The sequence below is a fragment of the Ovis canadensis genome, chromosome 15 (genome assembly GCF_042477335.2).
Source record: "Ovis canadensis isolate MfBH-ARS-UI-01 breed Bighorn chromosome 15, ARS-UI_OviCan_v2, whole genome shotgun sequence".
Classification (NCBI taxonomy): domain Eukaryota; kingdom Metazoa; phylum Chordata; class Mammalia; order Artiodactyla; family Bovidae; genus Ovis; species Ovis canadensis.
Window position 1 is genome coordinate 59440771 of NC_091259.1, and position 24989 is coordinate 59465759.

Consider the following 24989-nt stretch of genomic DNA (forward strand, 5'->3'; position numbering starts at 1 on the left):
AATGTACTTGTAAAATCTCTCTCACAGAATTTACATTTATCCTTCTTTAGGTGGGGGGGAATTTTAGGGTACCTTCCATATCCTTCTTAGAACAATCTTATACTAAAAACTTTCATTTCAGTGAAGAAAGATGAACTTTATTATTTCTAGAAAGATTTTTGCCTTTCAGGTATCATCTGATACCAGGAGATACAAAGAAGGGATACCTTGGAAATCAGCAATTCTATATGGAAACAGAGACATATAAATCTTTCAGTATTAACCATGAGGCAGCTACTAAATTACTACATCAGACGGAACTTGCCATTGATCACTGGCACTTATAATCATCTCAAGGTTAAACTAAGATTCCTAATTTAATTCTATGGCTGTATAGAATAGATCATTGTGACGTTAGAAAATAATTTTGGCTAGTTCCCTTTGGTATATCACTCTAAAACATGACTTAAAATAATCATATATTAAAATAAAATGAAAAGGAATTTTGATGTACTAGCAGATAAAAAAAGATTAAGCCTAAGAAAAAATAAATAACTCAATAACAATAATAACAACAATAAAAAACAAGAAGTGCAATACTTTCAACCCTTAACTAAATCCCAGTGGTTATACTGTGACTATTTTCAACTGTACATTTTTTACTTTTGTAGGGAAAATATTGGAATCTGAAATGGTTTATATTAAAAACTTTTCAGAAGAAAATGATTTAAATTTAATCATGATGATGACTTTAAAAGTCCTATGGCTTTCCTAAATTTATCTAATCTAAATCTAGATCAAATATTTATTGACTACTCTTACTCTTCTCTATATAAGGCAAGGGCATATACAAATTTTATGTAATAAATATCTATTGGGTGAATAAAAATGAATGTGTTAAATCCATAAGGAACTCAAAGTTCCTAATATAAATTATAAAATCCAAAATAAAATAAAGGAACAATACTGTCCTGCAGAGGGAACTTGTTTGCAATTATCACATGGCTGTCATACTTGAAAAGATTCCATAGTTACCATATGTAAAACTCAAACACAAAATCTGGTTGCAACCTACATTTACAGTGTTGTTCAACTTCTTCACCATACCAAACCTACTTGCTATTTCAAATACCGTAATGCATTTTCAAGCTTTTCTGGCTCTAATACTTATTAGCTGAGTGATCTTGAGCAAATTTCTTAAACATAGTTTCCTAAACTATGAAGATTAAAAACAGCTCCTAAAATATAGGATTGTTGGGAGGATTATTTGAATACAAGGAATTCAATTAGAAAAATGTCTAACATGAAATAAACCTTCAGTGAATGTCACTTATTATTATTATCATTTTAAATTGTTATTTTCACTTCCCAGCATTTTTTTTTCAGTCCTGCAGAGTAAATTTCAATTCACCTTCAAGATCTAATCCATATTAAGACACACAATCTGATAAAAAAAAACTAAAGATCTGAACAGACATTTTATCAAAGTAAATATATGAATCACTAATAAGTCATAAGAAGATATTCAATATCATTAGTGATTAGGTTAATGTATATCAAAACTGCAATGAGATTCTATTTTATATCCTCTAGGATGACTATAAGCAAAGAGACAGATGATAACAAACGGCAGTGAAGACATGGAGAAACAAAACACCCATACAATGGTAGGCAGAAACACAAAATGGTAGCCACTTTGGAAAAGTTTGGCAATTTCTTAAAAAGTTAAACGTAAGTTACCATACAATTGATTCAGCAACTCAAGAGTAATGAAAACATATTCATACATTAACTTGTACACAAATATTAATATTAGCATTACTGATGATAGCCAAAAGTGGGTAACAACCTAAATTTCTATCACTGATTAACAGATAAACAATATGTAGTATGTGGAATACTATTCAATAAAAGGGAACAAACTAGCAATACATTCTAAGACAAAGATGAACCTCAAAAACTTGCTAAGTGAAAGAAGCAAGACATAAGAGACCACATATTGTATGGTTCAATTTATATGAAATGTCTAGAGAAGGTAAACCTATCAAGAAAGAAAATAGGTTATAGAGGTTGCCTGCACAGGGGATGGGAATATGGATTAATAGTAAATGGACATGAGGGATCTTACCAGGGTCATGAAAATATTCTAAAACTTATTTGTGATGCTGGTTGCACAATTTGGTAAATTTACTAAAAACCAGTGAATAATACACTTGAAATGGGTGAATTATATGATATATAAATGTCTCTATAAATTTGTAAAAAAAATTATACCACATCAGGATGCATTAATTGTACTCATCAACGGACATCAAGAGAATTTTGTCAGGTACAGCACTTGCCTGATTATATTTTACTTATTTGTGTACATGTCAGTGAGCTTCTTGAGTTTGGGCTCTTCACATATAGTAGCTATCCTCAGCATCTGTCTGAATGACTGACATCCAGATAGATACAGTAGGAACTTAATGTCTGTTGCACTGAAATGTACTCCAGAAGAGGATAGGAACAATAGCAATTTCAGAAATAAAACAGAAGATAGTGGCAATTAGTCCTTCCTACATGCCCTACATTTAACCAGCAGGAGAACTAAGTTAATGGGGCACTGACTGGTGCTCTCCACTCTGTGACAGGCTTAGCGTTACCAACTCCAAGAGGAAACCAGAAAAGCAAGTAAACAATGGTTCTGTTCTCATATAGAAGAACAGTACTAGTCTATACTGGGTAAAAACAATTACTTGGGATTTTATTTTTTGTGGGCAATATGAATACTTAAATCTAAAACCAAACAAAAAGTATATACAACAAATTTTACAGGTAAAAACATTTTCAAAATGATTATTCTAAAACTTTCAACAGTTGAAACAATCTGGGATGATTTTTATAAATGTGTGAGCATTTATTGTTTTCCATTATGAAGAGATTAATTGCTCCCCAAGTGCTGAACATTTCTTCCCTGAAAACACAGTAGCATTTAGAAAGAACATTAAACCACAATTAGGATGTCAATGTGTCGTTAATTCACTGTATGACTCTGGACAACTCTCTTTTCCTTTTTAGGCTTCAGTTTCCTCTTTAATAAAGGCAAGATTAGTTCTAAGGTTCTTTCCAGCACTCCTATTGAGGAAAACTAAGATGCTTCAGACAAGATGACAAATGAGAAGCTCAATCTTTTCACTATAAATAGGAAAAGAAATCCCTAATATATAAAGGAAAAGGAAAGGCCCCAGCTTATGTATTCAGTAGCCCTTTACACATATATTTATAACTTTCATCCCAATACCAGGTCCCACCCTTCTTTTAACATGCAAACCCACATACCCCATCCCTCCCACCCCTGACCCATACCCCCAAATACCTCAGCTATGGTCATTCTCAGAGCACTGACAGGGGAGAACTCAATATCCACCAGCTGGGCAGCTTTTAAACTCTGCCCAGTACAGATTGCACAAGGACAGAAAACAGCATAGAGTTAGAATTGTAAGGCAAACAGGGACACAGAGCTAAGAACATTCAGCACAGCGTTTAGAAACAAAGAAGGATTTAGGGTTGTCATGGGGCTTCAGATGAGTGAGATCAGTCCTTATCAGCCTCATTTTCCTGAGGAAACTGGGAAAAGATGAAATAATCTCAAATGGGTCACAATTTTAAATCGAGCTTGGCAAACTTGTCCATACCCTGAATCCTCAGGACAATGTCTCCAAGTCGTTAAGCAAAAGCTGATAGATTAAAAAAAGGCACTACTAAGGGAAAAGGTTAATAACCTAGAGGGAAATCCTGATTTCCTACATTTCTTTATATAGCCACGAACAGGGCTACTTTAAATTTAGTAGGAAAAGTAATGAAGATACCTCCAGCAACAGTTTCTATTTAACTGAAACCATTAAACTCTGCTATCATAAACTCCCCTGGTCTTGAGTCTAAGTTTACCACAGACTTTACCAGTATAACTTGACTTCCCTCTTGGCTTACCTGCATTGAGAGAGTGTGCTAGATATGTGCTTTCTTACCTTATAGAATGAAAAACCTTGTAAAAATGTTATTAAATTAGTACTCTGGTTCTTTTTTGTAAAATTCAAAAATGGCTATCATTTTTCATAGAGAAAAACTCAAGGATAAAAGTATATGATTAATGTTTGCTTTTTATACGTTGCCAGTTTGGCATTTGTGTTAATACTTCCACAGTCTAAGAAATCTGAAAGGAATTATAAAGGGCCTATAATTTTTAATAAACCCAGTAAAATATTTGTATACACATATTCATTATTCTATTTATTAATTCTATTCTGGTTAAAAAACCACTGGTTTCTTCGGAAGGGTATATATGTGAAGAATTTAATAAATAGAAAGTATAAATTTACATCTGAATTGAAAAAAATTTCTTGAATATTTTTCTCTTCTTCCCTCAGTTCAGCTTTCAGATTTCCAGTAACTTGTTTTATAATTTAACCCTACTAAGTAGAAAGTTGTTAGCATAAAGATGTTGGGCGTGTTAGTCATATTTTAGAAAGGAATGTCACAGTTTCTCGGCATCCTTATAGTTTTGTTATAAAATTGAGATATACTCAGTCTTTTTTGTCTGTCTATTCCAAAGAGAACAGTTATTGAAGCACAAACAGCTTAAAAATAAATAAAATGAAAATCTGGAATTCCCTTACAGTATCACTGTCACAAGGCTGGAACTGGAAGGGCTGGGGTTTGTGAAACACAGCATTCTCTTGTAAAAACAGCTGAAGATTATAGTCTCGTACCACCTAAAGAGAAAATAAAATATCTTTAAGTCTTTAACAAGGTTACAATGTTCAATAATTGCATTTTAAAAGTTTAGGGTTTTTTCTGTAGTTTTCAAAAAATGAGAAATCATCCAGTACTACACGGTCAAAAAGAAATGATTATTACAATTTTTTTCATTTCATTTATTTTTAAAATTTTTATGTATTTATTTGGCTGCATCAGGTCTTAGTTGAGCATCTGGGATCCAGTTCCCTGACTAGGGATTGAAACTGGGCCTCCTGCAATGGAAGTGTGGAGCCCCAGCCACCAGGGAAGTGTGCAGCCCTTTCATTTTGGATAATAGTTGTTATCCTTGTGCCCCATTTTCTCAAGAATCTAAATATGGAAAGTACTAGGTTAGAAACTAGCCCAGATTTGGGGACTCAACAATATGTACTATTTTAAGACTGCAGAAAGGTGGCTATTACACAAGATGTTATTCTTTTGAATGGGGATAGGTAGTTGCAAACAGGGAAGCACATCAGTTTTTTCTAAACCAGTTCTAAAGTTTTGTAGGCCTCTTAAAGTTTCCTGCCATCTCCTAGGAAACTGCCAGATAACTTTATACACAGCACAAAATAGTATTTTTCTAGTATTTCTTGCCACATTTCTAAGGAAGTTATATTCCAATTACCATCTTAAAGCATACCAAGAACAGACTAGAAAGGCTTTATAGAGAAGAAAAATTCTGATACACAGATACTAGCAAAACAAATAGCACCGAAGAGAGCCCTCTAAAAAAAATTCACTGTTATATTCCCTAGGAGAGTGGAAACCAGCAACATTTGACTGCACAGAAATCCAGTTTCTAGTGTGCTACACTGCTTACCCTTGACTTGTCTTTCATCTGCTAAAACTCATTAAACCTCTGCCAAAAGATGGGCAGAAGGAGGAAATAAAGTTTACAGCAGTCTTTGGCTATACTTTAGTAGACCTGGGAAAAGAATTCATTCAGGAGATGGAGAAAGTAGGAGGTATATTTTGCATTTTACTTACCAGTACATCCCAATTCTCTATTGTTTCCCTCCCCTGCCTTCAACAACCATTTACTGAGAGAGTTTACCAGGCCTAATATTAAATGCAGCAGAGAAGGGGTTATACACAGAGGAATAAATATGAATAAACAAAGTTAGTATCTTCAAGGAATTTATAATCTAGAAACTTGGACAATTAAACAGATTACACAATTAAAACACACTAACAAAGTACATAGAAGGCACTAGGAGACTGCAAGTGCTGTTTAATCCAGACTCTGGGGTGGGGGAGAGGGAGGAGTGATTGGAAATATGTGGTCAGGGAAGGCTGGCTGAATAAACATATTCTTATAGGGAAATGTGTTTTTTCTTTTCCTGGATTCCAGCTTCAAGCCAGAATAACTGAGAAAGCTCCTGATACAGTGCTGAGACATAGCCTCACTAGTCACCATGCAGAAAAAGCTAAGAAGATCATCCTTCTGGTTGCTAAACCTAAACCCTGAAGCACAACAAACCCAACTTCCTTCCTTCCTTTCTTTCAAGAGGGAGGTATTAATCTTTTAAAAAATTTTAACTTTTTGGTATGGAATATTTTAAAGAGAAAACAATATAATGTGTCCCCATGTACCATCAACCAACTTCTAAAACACATCAATTTTTGTTTCATCTAAAACCCACCTACCCCTTCCACCTTCTATTAAACTGAAGGAAGTCTTAGACATATTATGTCACCTATAAATATTTCAGTGTAATGTCTAAAAGACAGACTTTAGAAGATGTATATTAAAATGTACAATAAACATTATAAAACAGTAACTGTTTAATTTTTTGTCCATGTTTTTCACATTAGGGTCACAATATGGTTCCTACAGAGCATATGGATGATGTTGCTTAGGTTTCTTTTCATATATAGATTTCTTGGGACTTCCCTGGCAGTACAGTGGTTAAGAATCTATGCTTCCAGTGCAGAGGCTGCAGGTTTGATGCCTGATCAGGGAACTGGGATTTCACATGGCACATGGTGTGCCCCGCCCCCCCCCCCACCAAAATCACATATGTTTCTTCCTCCATCTCTCTCACCCACCTCACTTGCAATTTACCTGCTGAAGAAACTGAGTTTTTGTTCTGTAGCTTCCCAAAGTCTGAATTTTGTTCTCTCCATCCTTGTAGTGTTCTATTTCTTGTGTGTCCTGTAAATTGATGCTTCACTGCATTCACGTTTATTGTTTCATTTTTTGGCAAGGTGGTGTTTACTTCTGTAAGGAGGCTTGCCTCTGACTTGCCTCTTTTTGCTATTAACAGTTGTAGTGGGCTGAACGAATGGTGGCTCTCCAAAAGAGAGATCCCTGTCCTTAGCACTGAACTTGTGAATGATACCTCATTTGGAAAAAGGCCCACTGAAGATATAATTATTAAGAATTTTGAGATTAGGAAATATTCTGGATTCTGTGGTTGGGCTCTGAAAGTAATGATAAGTGATGTTATTATAAAAGACAAACAGAAGGAAACAGACAGAAGAGGAGCCAGTGAGACAAGAGGCAGATATTGGAGTGATGTGACCACAGACAAACAAAAGTCTGAAGCTATCAGAAACTGAAAGAGGTAAGAAACCGATTATCCTTTAAAGCCTTTGGTGGGAGTGCAGCCTTGCTGACACTTTCATTTCTGACTTCTGGCTTCCAGAACTGAGAGGGAATAAATATCAGTCATTTTAAGTCTTCTCGTTTGTGGTAATTTGTATAGTAACACTAGGAAACTAACAGAAGAGATCTACGATGATAAATGCCTAGACATATTAGGGGCTGCAAGAACTAGAGAGTTTTCTATATTTTTCTATCACTTTATCAAGGAATTTCATCATTTTTCATTTAGCTAGAATGCAGCCATAAAATTAAAAGACGCTTACTTCTTGGAAGAAAAGTTATGACCAACCTAGATAGCATATTCAAAAGCAGAGACATTACTTTGCCGACTAAGGTCCGTCTAGTCAAGGCTATGGTTTTTCCTGTGGTCATGTATGGATGTGACAGTTGGACTATGAAGAAAGCTGAGTGCTGAAGAACTGATGCTTTTGAACTGTGGTGTTGGGGAAGACTCTTGAGAGTCCCTTGGACTGCAAGGAGATCCAACCAGTCCATTCTGAAGGAGATCAACCCTGGGATTTCTTTGGAGGGAATGATGCTGAAGCTGAAACTCCAGTACTTTGGTCACCTCATGCGAAGAGTTGACTCATTGGAAAAGACTCTGATGCTGGGAGGGATTGGGGGCAGAAGGAGAAGGGGACGACCGAGGATGGGATGGCTGGATGGCATCACGGACTCGATGGACATGAGTCTGAGTGAACTCCAGGAGATGGTGATGGACAGGGAGGCCTGGCGTGCTGCGATTCATGGGGTCGCAAAGAGTTGGACACGACTGAGCAACTGAACTGAACTGAACTGAACTTTTATAAGAGAAACTTTCAAATTCATTTATTTAGTTACCTTGAGGCTGATTTTGTATAAGGCAGGATAAACACTTGGCTCTTCCCTTTATTATCTAGTTTTCAAATTGGTCTGTTTCCCTAGTAACCTCAAAAGAATGATCAATTATAGCTTTAATAAATTATTATAAAGTCATGGATTTAAAACTTTGATTATTTCAATCTACTGCTCTCATTATCAATGCTAAAATAATCCCATCTTTGGCTAGCAAGATCACATCTTGAGTCCCTGGGGATGACCTAGTAGTTTTTGATAGTCTCCCTGCTTTCCATACTGGAGAAGGAAATGGCAACCCACTCCAGTGTTTTGCCTGGAGAATCCCAGGGACGGGGGAGCCTGGTGGGCTGCTGCCTATGGGGTCGCACAGAGTCGGACACGACTGAAGTGACGCAGCAGCAGCAGCAGCTGCTTTCCATTATGACTAATTATTTAATGTTTACCTTAAATATTTTATGTCCCAGATCTAGAATCAGTGCTATTTTCCCAAGAAGCACTGTTTTGTTTTTTTAAAGTGAGTAGGAGAATTACATGGAAAACAAGACCTGTACAATAGAGGCACTGGGTTAGTAACTGGTCTTCTCTCTCAAACAATTAATTTTGAAAGGAAGTTGCAAAGAGATCCTGTGCACCTCCCAATGTCAGCATCTTGCATAAATACAGTAAATGTGAAAATGAGGAAATTGACACTGGTACAAAGCATAATGCTTATTTAGATGTCACCAGTTATATTAATATATGCACTCATTTTGGGATATGTGTGTGTAAAGGTTTATACAATTTTATCACGTGTATAACTTCATGCAACCACTATCCCAATCAAGATATTTAACTGAACCACTGCCACATGACTCCCTTGTGCTATTCCATAATACTTCCCTCTACTTTGTTTGTTTAGTGACTAAGTTGCATCTGACTTTTTTTGCCACCTCATGGACTGTAGCCTCCCAGGCTCCTCTGTCTATGGGATTTCCCAGGCAAGAATACTGGAGTGGGTTGTCATTTCCTTCTCCAGGGGATCTTCCTAATCCAGGGGTTGAACTTGCATCTCCTGAACTGGCAGGCAGATTCTTTACCACTGAACTACCTGGGAAGTCCCTTCCCTCTACTCTCTTCATCCCTAATTCCTGGCAACTGCTTATCTGTTCTCTATTTCTATAAATACGCTATTCCACAGATATTACATAATGGAATCATGTACCATATGCCTTTTGGTATGTTTTTGGCTGCATGGTGTAACATGAGGGATCTTAGTTCTTCAATCAGGGATCAAACCCACGCCCCTTGCAGCGGAAGTATGGAGTCTTAACCACTGGACCACTAGGGAAGTCTATTTTCATTCAGCATAATTTCCTTGAAGTTCATCCAATCTGTTGCATGTAACAACAGTCACTCCTTTTTATTGCTGAGTAGTACTTCATAGTATGGAAACACCACCATTTATTTTGGTCCTTCACTCACTAAAGGTCATTTAAGGAGTTTCCAGTTTTCAACTATTATGACCAAAAGCTACTCTGAACATTTGTGTGTAAGCTTCTGTGTGAAAACAAATTTTCATTTTTTTCTAGGATATATGCCCTATTTTTCTCTCTGTAAAGGTATTACTGAAGTATAACTGACATACATATAATAACCTGTACATATTTAAAGTGTATACTTTGATAAATTTTAACTTTCCTATATATCTGTAAAAATCACCACAATCAAGATAATGGACATATCCCTCACTTCCAAAGGTTTCTTCATTCCCTTTGTAATCTTTCCCTTTCTGCTTCCTTCAGTTACTCCTTGTGACAACTGAGATCAGGCCTTCAATCTCGCTACTGATGTAACCTTCAGCAACTAGCACAATGACTTCCGTCTAAAGCAGTATTCAATAAACAGCTGTTAAAGACCACCTCTGTATCCACCATTGAGATTAAATAAAACAATACCATTACCGTAGAAATCTATACATCTTCTCCTTATTACATTCCCACCTTACTTCCTAAGGCATGTTCAACCTTTCTTTTTTTGAATTTCTTTTTTTAAGTTGGGGAATCGCTCCCATTCCCCAATCCAAGGACCCTTTCAAGACATTTTCCCCCTAGTTGCCCTCTTTGATTACATTTTAATATTACAAGTATATGTTACATATTTATGTACTGTGGCCCATTGTGACATATAAGATTCTTTTGGCAAACAACCCCTCAACATCCAGAAGCACTTTTTACTCCTTTGGGGGACTATCTGCCCCTCTGTGAATGTGTGCTCCTCTAGATATAACCACTCTACCAAATTTTACTGTGCTGCTCTTTTTCCCTTTCCTTTTAACAGTGTGATTACATATGATATATCTCAAAATGATACTGTTTTCTTGGATATTTCTGAATGCTGTATAAATGTGTGTATATTCTTTGCAAGTTGCTTTGCTAAAAATTGAAGTATTGTTAATTTACAGTGTTGTGTTAGTTCCCAGTGTTAAAGCAAAGTGATCTAGCTATACATACACATACACATTCTTTTTCAGATTCTTTTCCATTATAGGTCACTATACTGAGTACAGTTCCCTGTGCTATACAGTAGGTCCTTGTTTTGCAATTTGCTTTTTGCTCAACATCACATTTGTGACTCTCATCCATATTAATGCATGTGCCTACAGAGCTTTCATTTTTATTGCTATTTGGTATTCCATTATTCATCTTACTGGTGGTGGACAGTTATTTCTAGCTTTTTCTAATCTGACAAAGGAAGTTGCTATGAACAATATCTCAAAGTCTTCTGATACCCACTCTGGGGCCACAGTTTCTCTATGTTATATTCTAAGAAGTGGAACTACTGAGTCATAAGCTAAGTGCATCTTTAAATTGACTAGATAATGCCAAATGTGCTGAAATTGGATATATCAATCTATACCCCTCAGGGCAGTATATAAGCTTCTGTTAATCCATATTCTCATCAACAATCATTCTTGTCAGTTTTTGTCCATCTCATAAGTGTGAAACAGAATCTCATAGTGATTTTAATTTCCAGGTTATTTGATTAATAGTTAGTTTAGGCATCTGTACTCGTTTCCTAGGGCTTCCATGACAAAGGATCATAGAGGAGGTGGCTTAAACAAGGTAATTCTGTTTCCTCACAGTTCTGGAGGCTGGAAGTCCAGGATCAAGGTGCTGGAAGGGCTGGTTTCTTCTGAGGGCCTCTTTCCTTGGCTTGCAGATGATCGTCTTTTCCTGGTGTCTTACGTGGATTTTCTTTTGTGCCTATTCACACTCTAACCTTTTATGAACACCAGTCATATTGGATTAGAGCTCATCTGTATGACCTCATTTTACCTTAACCTCTTTAAAGGCCTGATATCCAAGAACAGTTACATTCTGAGGTACCAGAGGTTAGGACTTCCACATATGAATTTTAGGGGATACAACTTAGCCCACAAAAGCATCTTTTTTATATGGTAATAGCTATTTGTATTTTTTTATTCTGTGGGACATGTGTTGTATGATATATCAGTAGTTCATTCCTTTTTATGAACAAATAATATTCCATAGTGTGGATAAACTGTATTTATCTAATCACCAGGTGATTGACATTTAGGGTGTTTACAATTATTGGCTAATATCTCCTGGAGAAGGAAATGGCAACCCACTCCAGTATTCTTGCCTAGAAAATCCCATGGACAGAGGAGCCTGGTAGGGTACAGTCCATGGGGTTGCTAAGAGTCAAACACGACTGAGTGACTTCACTATGAATAACACTGCTGTGAACATTTCTGTACAATTTTTTTGTTAATTTTTTGTTTCAATTTTTTTGAAAACACTTGTTTTCAAAAAAGTGGAAGTGTCATATGGTAACTCTGTCTCACTTTTTGAGGAATTACTGAACTGTTTTCTGCAGTGGCTACACCATTTTACATTCCTACAACGTACGAGAGTTATAATTTTACCACATCCCTGCCAATACTTGCTATTATATGCATGTTGTTTTAATTATTAAAGCTATCCTACTAGGTAGGAAGTGGTATTTCATTGTGGTTTTCATTTACATTTCTCCAATAACTAATGGTGCTTAGGATCTTTTCATGTGTACATTTTCCGTGGAAAAATGTCTATTCAAGTCCTTTGTCCATTTTTAAATTGGGTCATTTGTCTTTTATGTGTTGAGTTGTAAAAGTTATTTATATATTTTGAATATTAAATTCCTATCAGGCACATGATTTATAAATATTTCTCCCATTCTTTGGGCTTTTTCACATTTTTCACAATGTTCTTTGATGCACAAAAACTTATAATTTGATGCCGCTGCTGCTAAGTTACTTCAGTCGTGACTTCAGTCCTGACTCTATGCGATCCCATAGACAGCAGCCCAACAGGCTCCCGCGTCCCTGGGATTCTCCAGGCAAGAACACTGGAGTGGGTTGCGATTTCCTGCTCCAATGCATGAAAGTGAAAAGTGAAACGAAGTCGCTCGGTCGTGTCTGACTCTTAGCGACCTCATGGACTGCCGCCCACCAGTTCAGTTATCTATCGTCTTTTGCTGCCGTGCTTTCATGTTAACTCTAAGAATAAACTGGCAAACCCAAGGTCACAAAGATTTACTTCTGTATTTTCTTCTATAATTTTACAGTTTTAGGTTGTTGGCCCATTTTGAGTTAATTTTTATATATGGAGTGCGGAAGGGGTTTACCTTTATTCTTTTGCATGTGGTTATCCTATTGTTTTATCGCCTCTTGTTGAAGAGACTATTCTTTCTCTATCGAATGGCCTTGACAACCTTGTTGAAATCAATTGGCCACAAATGTTTGAGCTTATTTCTGGACTCTGAATTCTTACATGTCTAGCCTTATGCTAGCACCACACTCTTAATTATCATAGCTTTGTAGTAAGTTTTAAAACTGGGATGTGTGAGTCCTTCAATTTTGTTTTTCCTTTTCAATATTTCAGGATTCCTTGTAGTTCCATATGAATTTGAGGACTGGCTGTTCCATCTCTGCAAAAAAGGCCATTGAAATTTTGATAGGAATGTACTGAATCTCGGAGAAGGCAATGGCAACCCACTCCAGTACTCTTGCCTGGAAAATCCCATGGATGGAGGAGCCTGGTAGGCTGCAGTCCATGGGGTCGCAAAGAGTTGGACACAACTGAAGTGACTTAGCAGCAGCAGCAGCACTGAATCTATAAATTGCTTTGGGGAATACTGAAATATTAGAGATATGAAATCTTCTAATCCATAAACATTTATTATTTCCATTTATTTGGGTCTTCTTTAATTTCAGCAATGTTTTATAGTTTTTCAATGTACAAGTCTTTTGTGTTTTGGTTAAATTTATTTCTCGGTATTTACTCTTCAAATACTATTGTAACTGGAATTATTTTCATAATTTTCTTTCAGTTAATTCACTGATGAAGTATAGAAACATAACAGATTTCTGTGTTTTGATTTTGCATTTGCAACTTTTGCTGAGTTCATTTATTAGCTCCAGGACTTTTGTGGATTCTATAGGGTTTTTTATATACAATCATGTCATGTACAAATATATACTTTTACTTCTTTCTTTCCATTTTGGTGCCTCCTATTTCTGTTTCCTGCCTAACTGCTCAGATCACGACGTTCAGTACAATGGTGAATGAGTGCAAGTCGCTTAGTCCTGTCCGACTCTTTGCGACCCATGGACTATACCATCCATGGAATTCTCTACGCCAGAATACTGGAGTGGGTAGCCTCACCCTTCCCCAGGGGATCATCCCAACCCAGGGACTGAATCCAGGTCTCCCACATTGCAGGCGGATTCTTTACCAGCTGAGCCACACAGGAGGCCCATTCACCACAATGGTGAACAGGAGTGGTGAAAGTGGGCATCCTTGTCTGATCCTATCTTAGACAGGGAAAGCTTTCAGTCTTTCAACACTGAGTATGATATATGATGTAGGTTTTTAAAAAAATGTCTTTCACCATGTTCAGGAAGTTCCCTCCTATTCCTAATTTGCTGAGTATTTTTATCATAAGAGAATGCTGAATTTTGTCATATGCTTTTCCTGTGTTTTTGAGATGACCATGTGATTTTCCCCTTTATTTTATTAAGTTTACTTTTTTGGCGTATCTTTAAGGTATTAAGAGTGACAATACTAGACAATTTAATTTCTGAAGAAATGTAGAATAACCCTGCTATTTTTGAATTGTTAAAAGAGCTACATTATTAATTGGTAGGAATTTCCTTATACAGACAGAAAGCAAGCATACATAAACAAATTGTAAGGCCAGTAGAACCACCTTTAGAATTACTATACTAGAGAAAATCTCTCTGACAATATCTGCTTCAGTTACATGCACAAAGCATTTCATAAAATATTAAGAAGAAAAGCAAGCTTTCATAAATAATTAAAATTAAACAGAAGTTCCTAGTGCCAGCTGTTTCCCTTTAGGGAATGAAAGGTATAGTGGGCATTATACAATTTACAATGTGTCTATGGATTATCCCCAAAATACATGTACAGTTACGATTTAGAAATGTGGAAATAAATGAACTTCCCCCAAAGACAAGCTAGTAATGGTGTAGAATAAAAATAAAAAAATTTTAAACTTCTGGATATCAGATCACTAGGTTGCTTTTAGCAGGATAACAAAAGTAGCAGAACAAGCTCTTTGTTAACAGAAAAGCACACAGCATAAAACTTCTGGGTGTGAGCTCTTCTGGTAGTAGGAATAAAAGGGCACATCTCCTAGTTACATCATTCTTATTAAAGTTTTATTACTACCACTTTCAATCTAAACATAAGAGCATCTTATTTCTTCCTCATCCCTGGGGAGTAAGATACCCATATGAATGAATGTAGAGGAAAATAAAAGCTTATCTCTTTCTGTGTCCAAATCAGTTTATACATTTTAAATTCATTTTCTATGAAAACAATATAAGCTAAAGAGATAATATAGATATTAGTAGAGCATGGAAAACACCATGTGTGTGTTTGTGACCTCATGCAAATCACATAAACTTCCTGGGTCTGTTTTTCTTTCTACAGAATGAGCAAGATAATACCAACCTCAGAGGATGTATTAAAAACTAGAAAACTGTGAACTGCTATATAAAATAGTAGCACATTTTAAAGACTAAATGCCTTTAGTTGGCAGTGTACTCAAACATTCTTGGAGAAATATTTCAAAAAAAAAACTTTGGGGACAATCTCTCTGATAAAATTAGAAATGAAAAATGTCACCCACTATGTGCTCCCTCCATTAAATGGAAACTGGAAAAACTTCTAAATAATTCATGGGTTAATGAGGGGAGGGAAATAGCAGGAGCGATTTTAAAATGCCCTACGTACCTATCACAGGATACAATTACAGTAGAAAGAGAAATTTTTTAGGCTCAAGCGGATTTATTTGAAAAGGCTGAAAATAGAGAACCTAATAGAAAAAGAAGCCCAAACGCATTAACTATAATAAAGTAGAAAGAAATAATGACTATAAAGGTAGTAATCAAGGAGATAGGGAACAATAACACTGAGAAGTAGAACAAGAGTTGGCTTTTGGAAAAGATTAATAAAATAGATTGGCAAGTCTGATTAAAATAAGAGAGAAAGCACAAATAATATTAGAAATAAAAAGGGAGACAATTACAGAGGCAAACAAGTTTATATGCAAATTTATGCCTTCAAATTTGATAAATGAAATAGACAATTTATCTAGGAAAGTGAAGTTGCCAAAATACACTAAAAAAGATACAGAAAACCCGAAGGGACCAGTACATATAAACAATCTGATTACTAGTTAAAAATCAACTTCTTCATAAAAGGAACAAACCAAGACATTTTTATATACTTCTACCCACAACATTCTCTTATGGAAAATGTCAAATGTATACACATTAAAATAAAAAGAACTGTACAGAAACACCTGCATAACACTACCTAGACTCTTTAATTAACATTTTTCTATATTTTCTTTCACATAACTATCCATCTACCCATCTATTTATCCTCTCTATATGTTCATCCTTTTACATCTTTTACTGAATCCTAGGGGTAAAAATATAAGACTACAAAAATATGACAGGATTTCAAAGCACCAGACTAGTGATATTTGTATTTCCAAATGAACTTAGCATTTTAAATGTTTTTCTAAAAATAGAATTGGAGCTATGATACACTGAAAATAATAAATACACACGGAGGCAATTCAGGAAAAGAAAAGGGACAAAGACTGTGCCCTTTTCTTTCCTGTCTTTGGCCTCTGTTTGTAATATGGATACCCTGATTCCTTTCCAAACAACTTTCTAAGGTATTAGCCAGTTCCCACTCTGCTGGCCAAAAAAGAGAATTGAACTGGATCTTTTAAAATAGTAGTCATAAAATGAATGTATTTTAATAAATGCATTCAGTCAGGAAACATTTACTGTGCACTTAATTTATCAGAAAGAAAACAAGATTAATTAACCATAGGAACAATTTATCTTCCAAAGGATACTTTCTCTACTGCAAAATATTTTAATCTGTCAGATCCTAAAGAAAAACAATTTGATTTATTTTCTATGTAAACAGTGTGACATGCTAGTAAACTTGAATGAAAAGACAACTATCAAAGAATGACAGCATATAGAAGGCAAGGTTAATTGTTTAAAGCAAGATATTATAACATTAATTTGTTTATCAATTATAAAATTTTAATTTTCCTTTTTGTGTCCCTTTATTATTCTTCGCACCGACACATGACCCTGTTGTTTTATGTGAACTGAGTGCATTCAAAATTAAGTGGAAAATAAAGTTCTTAAAACCATTCTTTTCAAAAGCAACAGACATGCTAATAATCACTGATGTCCTGAGTCAGCCTGCATCATCACCTCCCTTTTTGACCTTCATCAAGAAGAATGAAACACCTTTCAACTTTGTTAGAAGGAATACTGTTTTCAAAAAATTTGTCCTTTAAAGCATTCTAATGTCATTGGTACATTCATTTTGTTTGTATCTAAAGACATTTTAGATTCTAAATGGATATATTGCATACTGCACTGAAGGTAACTTGCCTTGCTGGAGGTTTCTAATAAAAACTGGAATGTGTTCTGCACAGCTTGGCATGTCTCTAGCTCAGTCCGGCTGAAGGCGATTAAATAATCCTTAAGGTGGTCATACACATTTCCATCAAGAGCCTATAAAAGAGTAAACAAAAGCAAAAAGACTATGAGAAAGCTCTGACATACAATGCTTGCTGTTTAAATGCTAAATTCAGTTTAAAATCTATTAATATATGTTTGGGAACGCATGTAAGAATTAAAGATTTTAAAATTAAAAAAAAAAAAAAGAAGAAAATAAAGGCATTCTGCATCTTCAAAAAAAAAAAAAAAAAAAAATAAAATAAAATAAAAGATATAGGTAGGTTTCTAAGTAAAGAATAAATATAAATCTTAAACAATCACTTGGGAAAACATTGAATTTTTCTAATAAGTAGGAACTCAAAAAAGGCAGAGCCCAATACTAGTAAAGATGTGGAGACAGTATAAAATTTGAGAGACAGAATGCTTGGTTTCTGATGTTTGCTCATCCACTTACTAGCTATGTCTACATCTCTAGTCCGTTTATAAGATTAGGTGTGGGAGCTGAATGAAATAATCGATGTAAAGGATCCATATGCAGTGCCTGGAACAGAATGGACATTCTACAAAACATTAATTTCCTCCATTTTCCCTCATCCATTATTGGCAGGATTCTAAATTCATATATTCTTGCTGCTGCTAAGTCGCTTCAGTCGTGTCCAGCTCTGTGCGACCCCATAGACGGCAGCCTACCAGGCTCCCCCATCCCTGGGATTTTCCAGGCAAGAGTACTGAAGTGGGGTGCCATTGCCTTCTCCGTCATATATTCTTACTATACAGCAATCAGAGAAAAACCACAATAGAAACAGTAAAATTAAAAAAAAGAAAGAAATTGTTTTGGGGAAGAAACATCAATGCAATATCTATAAAGAAATTTAAACATTCTTATTTATTTAGTATTTAGATCAGGACTCCTTAAAAATTGAAAAAAAAGAGAAAACCACTAAACAGTTGAGAAATGATTAAGTTATGATATACATAGTGACTAAAATATGCACAGCCACCAAAACAAAAACTGTGGAAACCGTGTAGACGGTAAAAAATGCATTGAACAATTTTAGGTTAAAAAAGCAGAGCAAATGGAATATATACATATTAGCAACAAGGATGGGAAAATATATCAATACATCAATAATAATGAAAATAAAGGTTCTGGAGTCTTGCAAATCAACAGAGATCTTCTTCTTTTTTTTTTTTTTAGTTTTTTATTTTTTAAATTTTAAAATCTTTAATTCTTACATGCGTTCCCAAACATGAACACCCCTCCCACCTCCCTCCCCATAACATCTCTCTGGGTCATCCCCATGCACCAGCCCCAAGCATGCTGTATCCTGCGTCAGACATAGACTGGAGATCTTCTTAAAACCAGGGAAAATTCACACATTGAAGTCACCATTGAACTATTTTAAAGTGTGCAACTCACTGACTTTCAGTACACTCACAATGTGGTACAATCATCACTACTATCTAATTCCAGGGCATCTGCATTGCTTCCAAAAGAAACCCCATACCCATTAAGTGGTCACACCCATTCCTACCTTTCTCTCCATCTCTGGCAACCACTAATCTACTTTATTCTTTTTTTTAAGTGGAGGAAAACTGCTACAACATTATAAATATATTGGTTTCTGTCCTACAACAACTCAAACCAGCCACAATTATATACATATACATATCTATCTATCTATCTCACCTGTCTCTTGGGTCTCCCTCCCCTCCCCCACCCCTCCCCTCTAGAACACCACAGAGTACCTTGCTGGGCTCCCTGTGTTATACAGCAACTTCTCACCAACCATCTGTTTTATACATGGTAGTGTATAGAGAGCTATACTACTTTCTCCATTCATCCCACTCTCTCCTTCCCCCACTATGTCCACAGTCTGTTCTCTGTATCTTTGACTAAGCTACTTTCTAACTCAATAAATTTCCCTCTTCCGGACATTTCATATAAATGGAATCACATGATACGTGGGTTTTTTGTGCCAGCCTCTTTTAACATATTTTCAAGGTTCATCAATGAATTAGTACATCATTTTACAGCTTCCCTGATAGCTCAGTTGGTAAAGAATCCACTTACAATGCAGGAGATCCCGGTTCAATTCCTAGGGTCGGGAAGATCCCGGGGAAAAGGGATAGGTTACCCACTCCAGTATTCTCGGGCTTCCCTTGTGGCTCAGCTGGTAAAGAATCCCCCTGCAATGTGGGAGACCTGGGTCCAATCCCTGGGTTGGGAAGATTCCCTGAAGAAGAGAAAGGCTACCCACTCCAATATTCTGGCCTGGAGAATTCCATGGACTGTATGGTCCATGGGGTTGCAAAGAGCTGGACATGACTGAGCGACTTTCACTTGATGGCTGAAAAATATTACATTTTATGGATATGCCACATTTTGTTTATTTATTCATTAGTTGGTGAATCTTCGGGTTGTTTTCACTTTTTAGCTATTATGAATAATGCTCTGTGGACATCTGTGTACAAGTTTTTGCTTGACACCTGTTTCCAATTCTCTTGGGTTTATAATTAGTAGTGGAATTGCTGGGTCTCCCGATAGAAATTCTATGTCTAACTATTTAAGGAACAGACAATCTGTTTTCCACAGTGGCTGCACCGTTTTACATCCCCATTAGCAATATATAAAGGTTCCAGTTTCTCCACAATCTCAACAACATCTGCTATTTTCTGTTTTGTTTTGTTTTTTAATTATTCAAACTGCCCTAGTGGTATCTCACTGTAGTTTTGATTTTGCATTTCTCTAATGACTAATGGTGTTGAGCGTCTTTTCAAGTGCTTATTGGCCATGTGTATATATTCTCTGAAGAAAAGTCTACTCAAGTCCTATACACACTTTTCCAAAACTTTTCATCTTATATTGGAGTATAGCCAACTAACAATGTTGCGATGGTTCCAGGTGGACAGCAAAGTGACTCAACCATACATATACATGTATCCATTCTCCCCTAGACTCCTCTCCCATCCAGGCTGTCACGTAACATTGAGCAAAACGCCCTGTGCTACAGGATAGGATCTTATTGGTTATCCATTTAAAATATAACAGTTTCCACTCATTTCTACAATTGGTGTTGTCTTTTTGTTGTTGAGTTGTAAGAGTTCTTTATATATTTAGGTACTATTTATATATTTGGGCTTCCCAGGTGGCACTAGTGGTAAAGAACCTGCCTGTCAATGCAGGAGAAGTAAGAGACAAGGGTTCGATCCCTGGGTGGGGAAGATCTCCTGGAGGAAGTCATCGCAACCCACTCCAGTATTCTTGCCTGGAAAATCCCATGGACAGAGGAGCCTGGTCGGCTACTGTCCATAGGGTTGCAAAGAGTTGAACATGGCTGAAATTACTTAGCACTTATTTATATATTTGGATACATATATATTACTAGATGGACCTCCCCAATGGCTCAGAGGGTAAAGAATCCATCTGCAATGCAGGAGACACAGGAGGCTCAGGTTTGATCCCTGGATCAGGAAGATTTTCTGGAGAAGGAAATGGCAACCCACTCCAGTCTTCTTGCCTGACAAATTCCATGGACAGAGGTGCCTAGAGGGCTACCGTCCGAAGAGTTGCAGAGCTGGACACAACTGAGCGACTAAGTACATCTTACTAGATATATGATTTTCAAATATATTCTCCCACTTTGTGGGCTACCCTTTTACTCTATCAATAGTGTCTTTTGATGTACAAAAGTTTTAAATTTTGTTGCAGCCTAATTTATTTTTTTCACTTGTGTTTTGGTGCTATATCTAAGAATTCTCAATGGAGGTTTTATAGTAAGGAAAAATATTGTTTCTTACTTTGGTTATTTAATTAAACATTTACTATAAAACTGACTTAAAACCACAAATTGGGTCCTCAAAGCAGTAATACAACTGCACGTTCCATTGTGCTTAAACCACTAGATGGCACCAGCAAGCACTATAAATATAGACAGTACAAATTCCTTAAGATTTCTTTCCATGAGGTTATTATGTAACATCCCCAGAGAGACTGCTGGTGTTAAGCCTGAATAATAATTCTTACCTTACAACTACTTTTCATGAACTTATTAAAAAATGAACATACAACTGATATGAGGTTTTTGCTTTAGAAATGCTCTTGGTAGATGGTCATAACCTTGTGTTTGCAGGAAACCACTGCAGCATTTTATTGAACATAGCAAAGGGCAATACAGGCATCATGCGGTGCCACCCCCAGAGTTTCCAAGTAGATTGGGGGTGGGGCCTGAGAATTTGTACTTTCTAACAACTTGCTGCTGGTGGTCTGGGGACCATACTTTGACAACCACTGGACTAAATGAAGAGTCATTTTAGCTGATTATGTTGAATATTTACATAGACTTAGATCCTGGTGACCCTGTGACTCCAGCACAGTGACTGGAGGTAGAAGTCCATCGTGAATGGGGTCAATAGCACCAATATATCAATTAGGCAGAGGAGCAACTGAGAACCATGCTCTACTTCAGAGTTATAAAGGCAGCATGGGAAAGAACTTGAGTTCTGAAAATAAGCTGGGTATGGGTTAGAATCTCAGAACTTTTACTTCATCATTTTGAAGGTTCTCTCTTCTATAAATAGGGAAAGTGGGAATACCACATACTCCATGGGACACTGTAAAGATCAACTAATGCAAGGAAATGGCACAGTGTTAGTCTCCTTTTTTGCTTTGCTTAAAAATCTTCAGTGGACTGGCTACATATTGATAATCATTAAAGCTGAGTAATGAATACATGGGGGTCATTCCATTACTATTTTTACTTTGGTGTATATGGGAAATTTTCCATAAAAAAGAAAATCTGAATACCAGACTAGAAAGAAAAAGTGGTGCTATCAGCCAAAATTTTAAGCTCCCACTATACATTGTGAAAAGTTAAAATTCTTTAGCTGGTATCTAAGATCCTTTATAATCTAGTCCCAAACTACCTCTCATCAGTATCATCTCTCATCACTGTTGTCTGTACTGTACTCATATCCAAACCACAAGTCATTCTGGAAAATGATATTTACTATCACGTTTCCAATTAAGTTATTCTCTTAGCCTGCAATGTCATTCCCCTTTTCTCACCTACTCAAATAGTAATAATGATGGCTAACAGGCAACTAATATTTATTAATGGCTTACTAATGTTGCAAATGCTTTACAAAACTGATTTAACCAGTTCCTCCTTAGTGTTTCTATAATTTGTATATTGCATGGGTGTTACTGCAAGCCATGGATTAAGTCTTTTTCAGGCACAGAGCCTGGCAGATAGCAGATGCTCAAAGATATTTATAGAATAAATGAAAGAATACTTTACTCTATAGAGTTTAATATAGCAACAAAAATGCCCTGAATTAGACAGCTTATAGGCAAGCTCTGCGTGTGTGTTTGTGTGTGTGTGTGTATGCGCGTGCACGTGCACCCATGTGCACACACACGGAGTTGCTCACTTATGTTCAACTCTTTGCAACCCTATGGACTATAGCCTGCCAGGCTCCTCTGTCCGTGTAATTTTTTGGCAAGAATACTGGAGTGGTTTGCCATTTCCTACTCCAGGGGATATTCCCAACCCAGGGACTGAACCTGGAGTCTCTTGCGTCTCCTGCATTGGCAGGCGAATTCTTTACCACTGCGCCACCTTGGAAGCCCACAGGCAAGTTATTCTCACTGTATTCCAGTTAAGAGAAAAACGTACCATTAATCATGTACCAAACACAGTATAGGCATCTCTTGGCTTCAGCAATTCAAACGAGGCTTAACGAATTTACATTAGGTAGGAGGTGGGTCAAGTGATTGAAAGTCTCTTCTAGCAGACAGAGATTAAATCATCATGTTCCCCAGAATATGATGAGAATATTCAGAATTCTGGGAACCCTACCAGAACTCCCCAAATTTTATAGGGTTACAGAATTCATTAACTTACCCATGTGCCAATTTTTCTGGTTGATAAGAATAAGATAGCTGGAGGCCTTCTGGCCTAGGTGTATTATTGCTCATGTTCATAAAGTTAATGCAGGAGGTATAAAAATTAAGAAATGGTTAGAATTCAAAGCAAAAGAAGTGGATGATTACCCCTTGACTGGCTCTACCCCTGCCTCAAGTTAACTGCAATTGTTTGAACCAGTGATGGTGCTGAGAGATGAAGTTCAAAGCAATTCTGGGTAGTACTGTCTCAACCTGGTTTGCGTTTAGTAGGTAGATTGTATATATGGACTTTGATAAAAATCCAATAGTTAAAAAGAATTAGTTCCCTAAAACAGAATGAAATACTGGGAAACAAAGGACAGAGCTTGAAAATGCTTTATAAAAACTCTTTCATCACAGTACTTATCCTTATCACACAGAGTACTTTATCGCTATCTATCATAGTACTTAGTAAGTATATCATTTGGATTATTGCTGCAATCTCCTATTCCTCGGCATACAGCTGTCCCTCCCACCAACTCATTTCCACACTGCAGATAGGAGATGCTCCCAAATTGCCTATTGGAAGGGCTGATATAAGCTACAATTACCATCCATCACCCTTTAGTAAGGAGTCTCTTAACTGCAGATAACAAAGATTCAACTCAAAGTAACTTGCACAAAATGGGAGTTTGTTGGCTCAGGTAAACAAATCACAAGGACAAGATGATGCTTGCTCAGAAACTACCAAATTCAAGGACAGTCTCTGCCCCTCTTCTCTACTCCTCACTCCCAGCTTTACTCTGCCAAGTTTCTCATCACTGCTTTTCCCTGTGAGTTGGTCTGAGTTCCCTAGTGGGAAGAATAGGCCATTTTCAACTTATCTTTCAGCTTCCATCCCAGGGATGACCTAATTTAGGTCAAGTGCCAAAATCTGCCCAGTAACCCTGAGGAAGGGACAGGGGTGTGATGCTCTCTCTTGCATACCAGCTTGGCTTGTATGTTTACCCCTGTGGTCAAGAAAGTAGGATTTGAGGGAGAGAAGGCATGCAGAGTCATATATGTTTTATGTCTTGGGATTCCACATAAAAAATGCCACTACTAAAATGGTTTGGAACTACTGCATCAGACAAAGTTTTGTGAAATTAATTTCTTTTCCAGCTTATACAAATTTTTACCAGTGTTACATAACATCATTAGGCTTACTTTTCTGATATGGGACTTGAGTGTGGGCTCATTTTTTTTTAGCATGTGAATTCTGACTGGCATATTATTTGTTTAACAGATACATATTAAGTACTACCAGTATGTCAAACTCTGAACTCAGCACAGAAGACACAGTGGTAAACAGACAAGATCCTTCCCTTCACGGAACTTAACAAACCAAAACGAAAGACAGACAAATAGGTATTATAAGTGCCTATTTTATGCTAAGATTTTATGCTATCATTAGGAGTTATGAAGCAAAAAGACAGAGGGCTATCCCGAATAGATAATGATTAAGTGAAAATCTTAATAAGCAAGAGTTAGCAAAACCAAGGAGGAGAGGGACAGATAGAAATCAAGAAAGAGGAGAAGCCTTTGTGAAAACCTAGAGGCAAAAGAGGAATATTGGAAGAACTAAAAGATGTACATTGTTGGGATAACAGGGAAGAGAAATGGGGAGAATAAGTGAAGAACCAAGAGGTAAGCCCTGGCCAGATCATGCAGTCAGAAAATTTTTTGGTTTGTTTTGCTTGTACTTTAGTTTAAATGCAATGAGTCGTTAATGAACATAGTCTAGCAGTCAAGTAAAATATGTGGTTTGGAAACATTCTCCTAGCTGTACT

At 36.5% G+C, this 24989-nt stretch overlaps 1 protein-coding gene across 3 annotated transcripts in view; it reads right to left on the bottom strand.

The window, feature by feature from the left end:
• FCHSD2 (FCH and double SH3 domains 2) overlaps window positions 1–24989 on the bottom strand; it is a 238034-nt gene that overhangs the window by 52391 nt on the left and 160654 nt on the right. For all 3 annotated transcript variants that reach the window (XM_069552994.1, XM_069552995.1, XM_069552996.1), the window contains exons 9-10: window positions 17205–17327; window positions 4638–4733 (exon numbers count right to left, since the gene is read on the bottom strand). In XM_069552994.1, the coding sequence (XP_069409095.1) occupies window positions 4638–4733; window positions 17205–17327 (219 nt within the window). The remainder of the gene's footprint in view (window positions 1–4637; window positions 4734–17204; window positions 17328–24989) is intronic.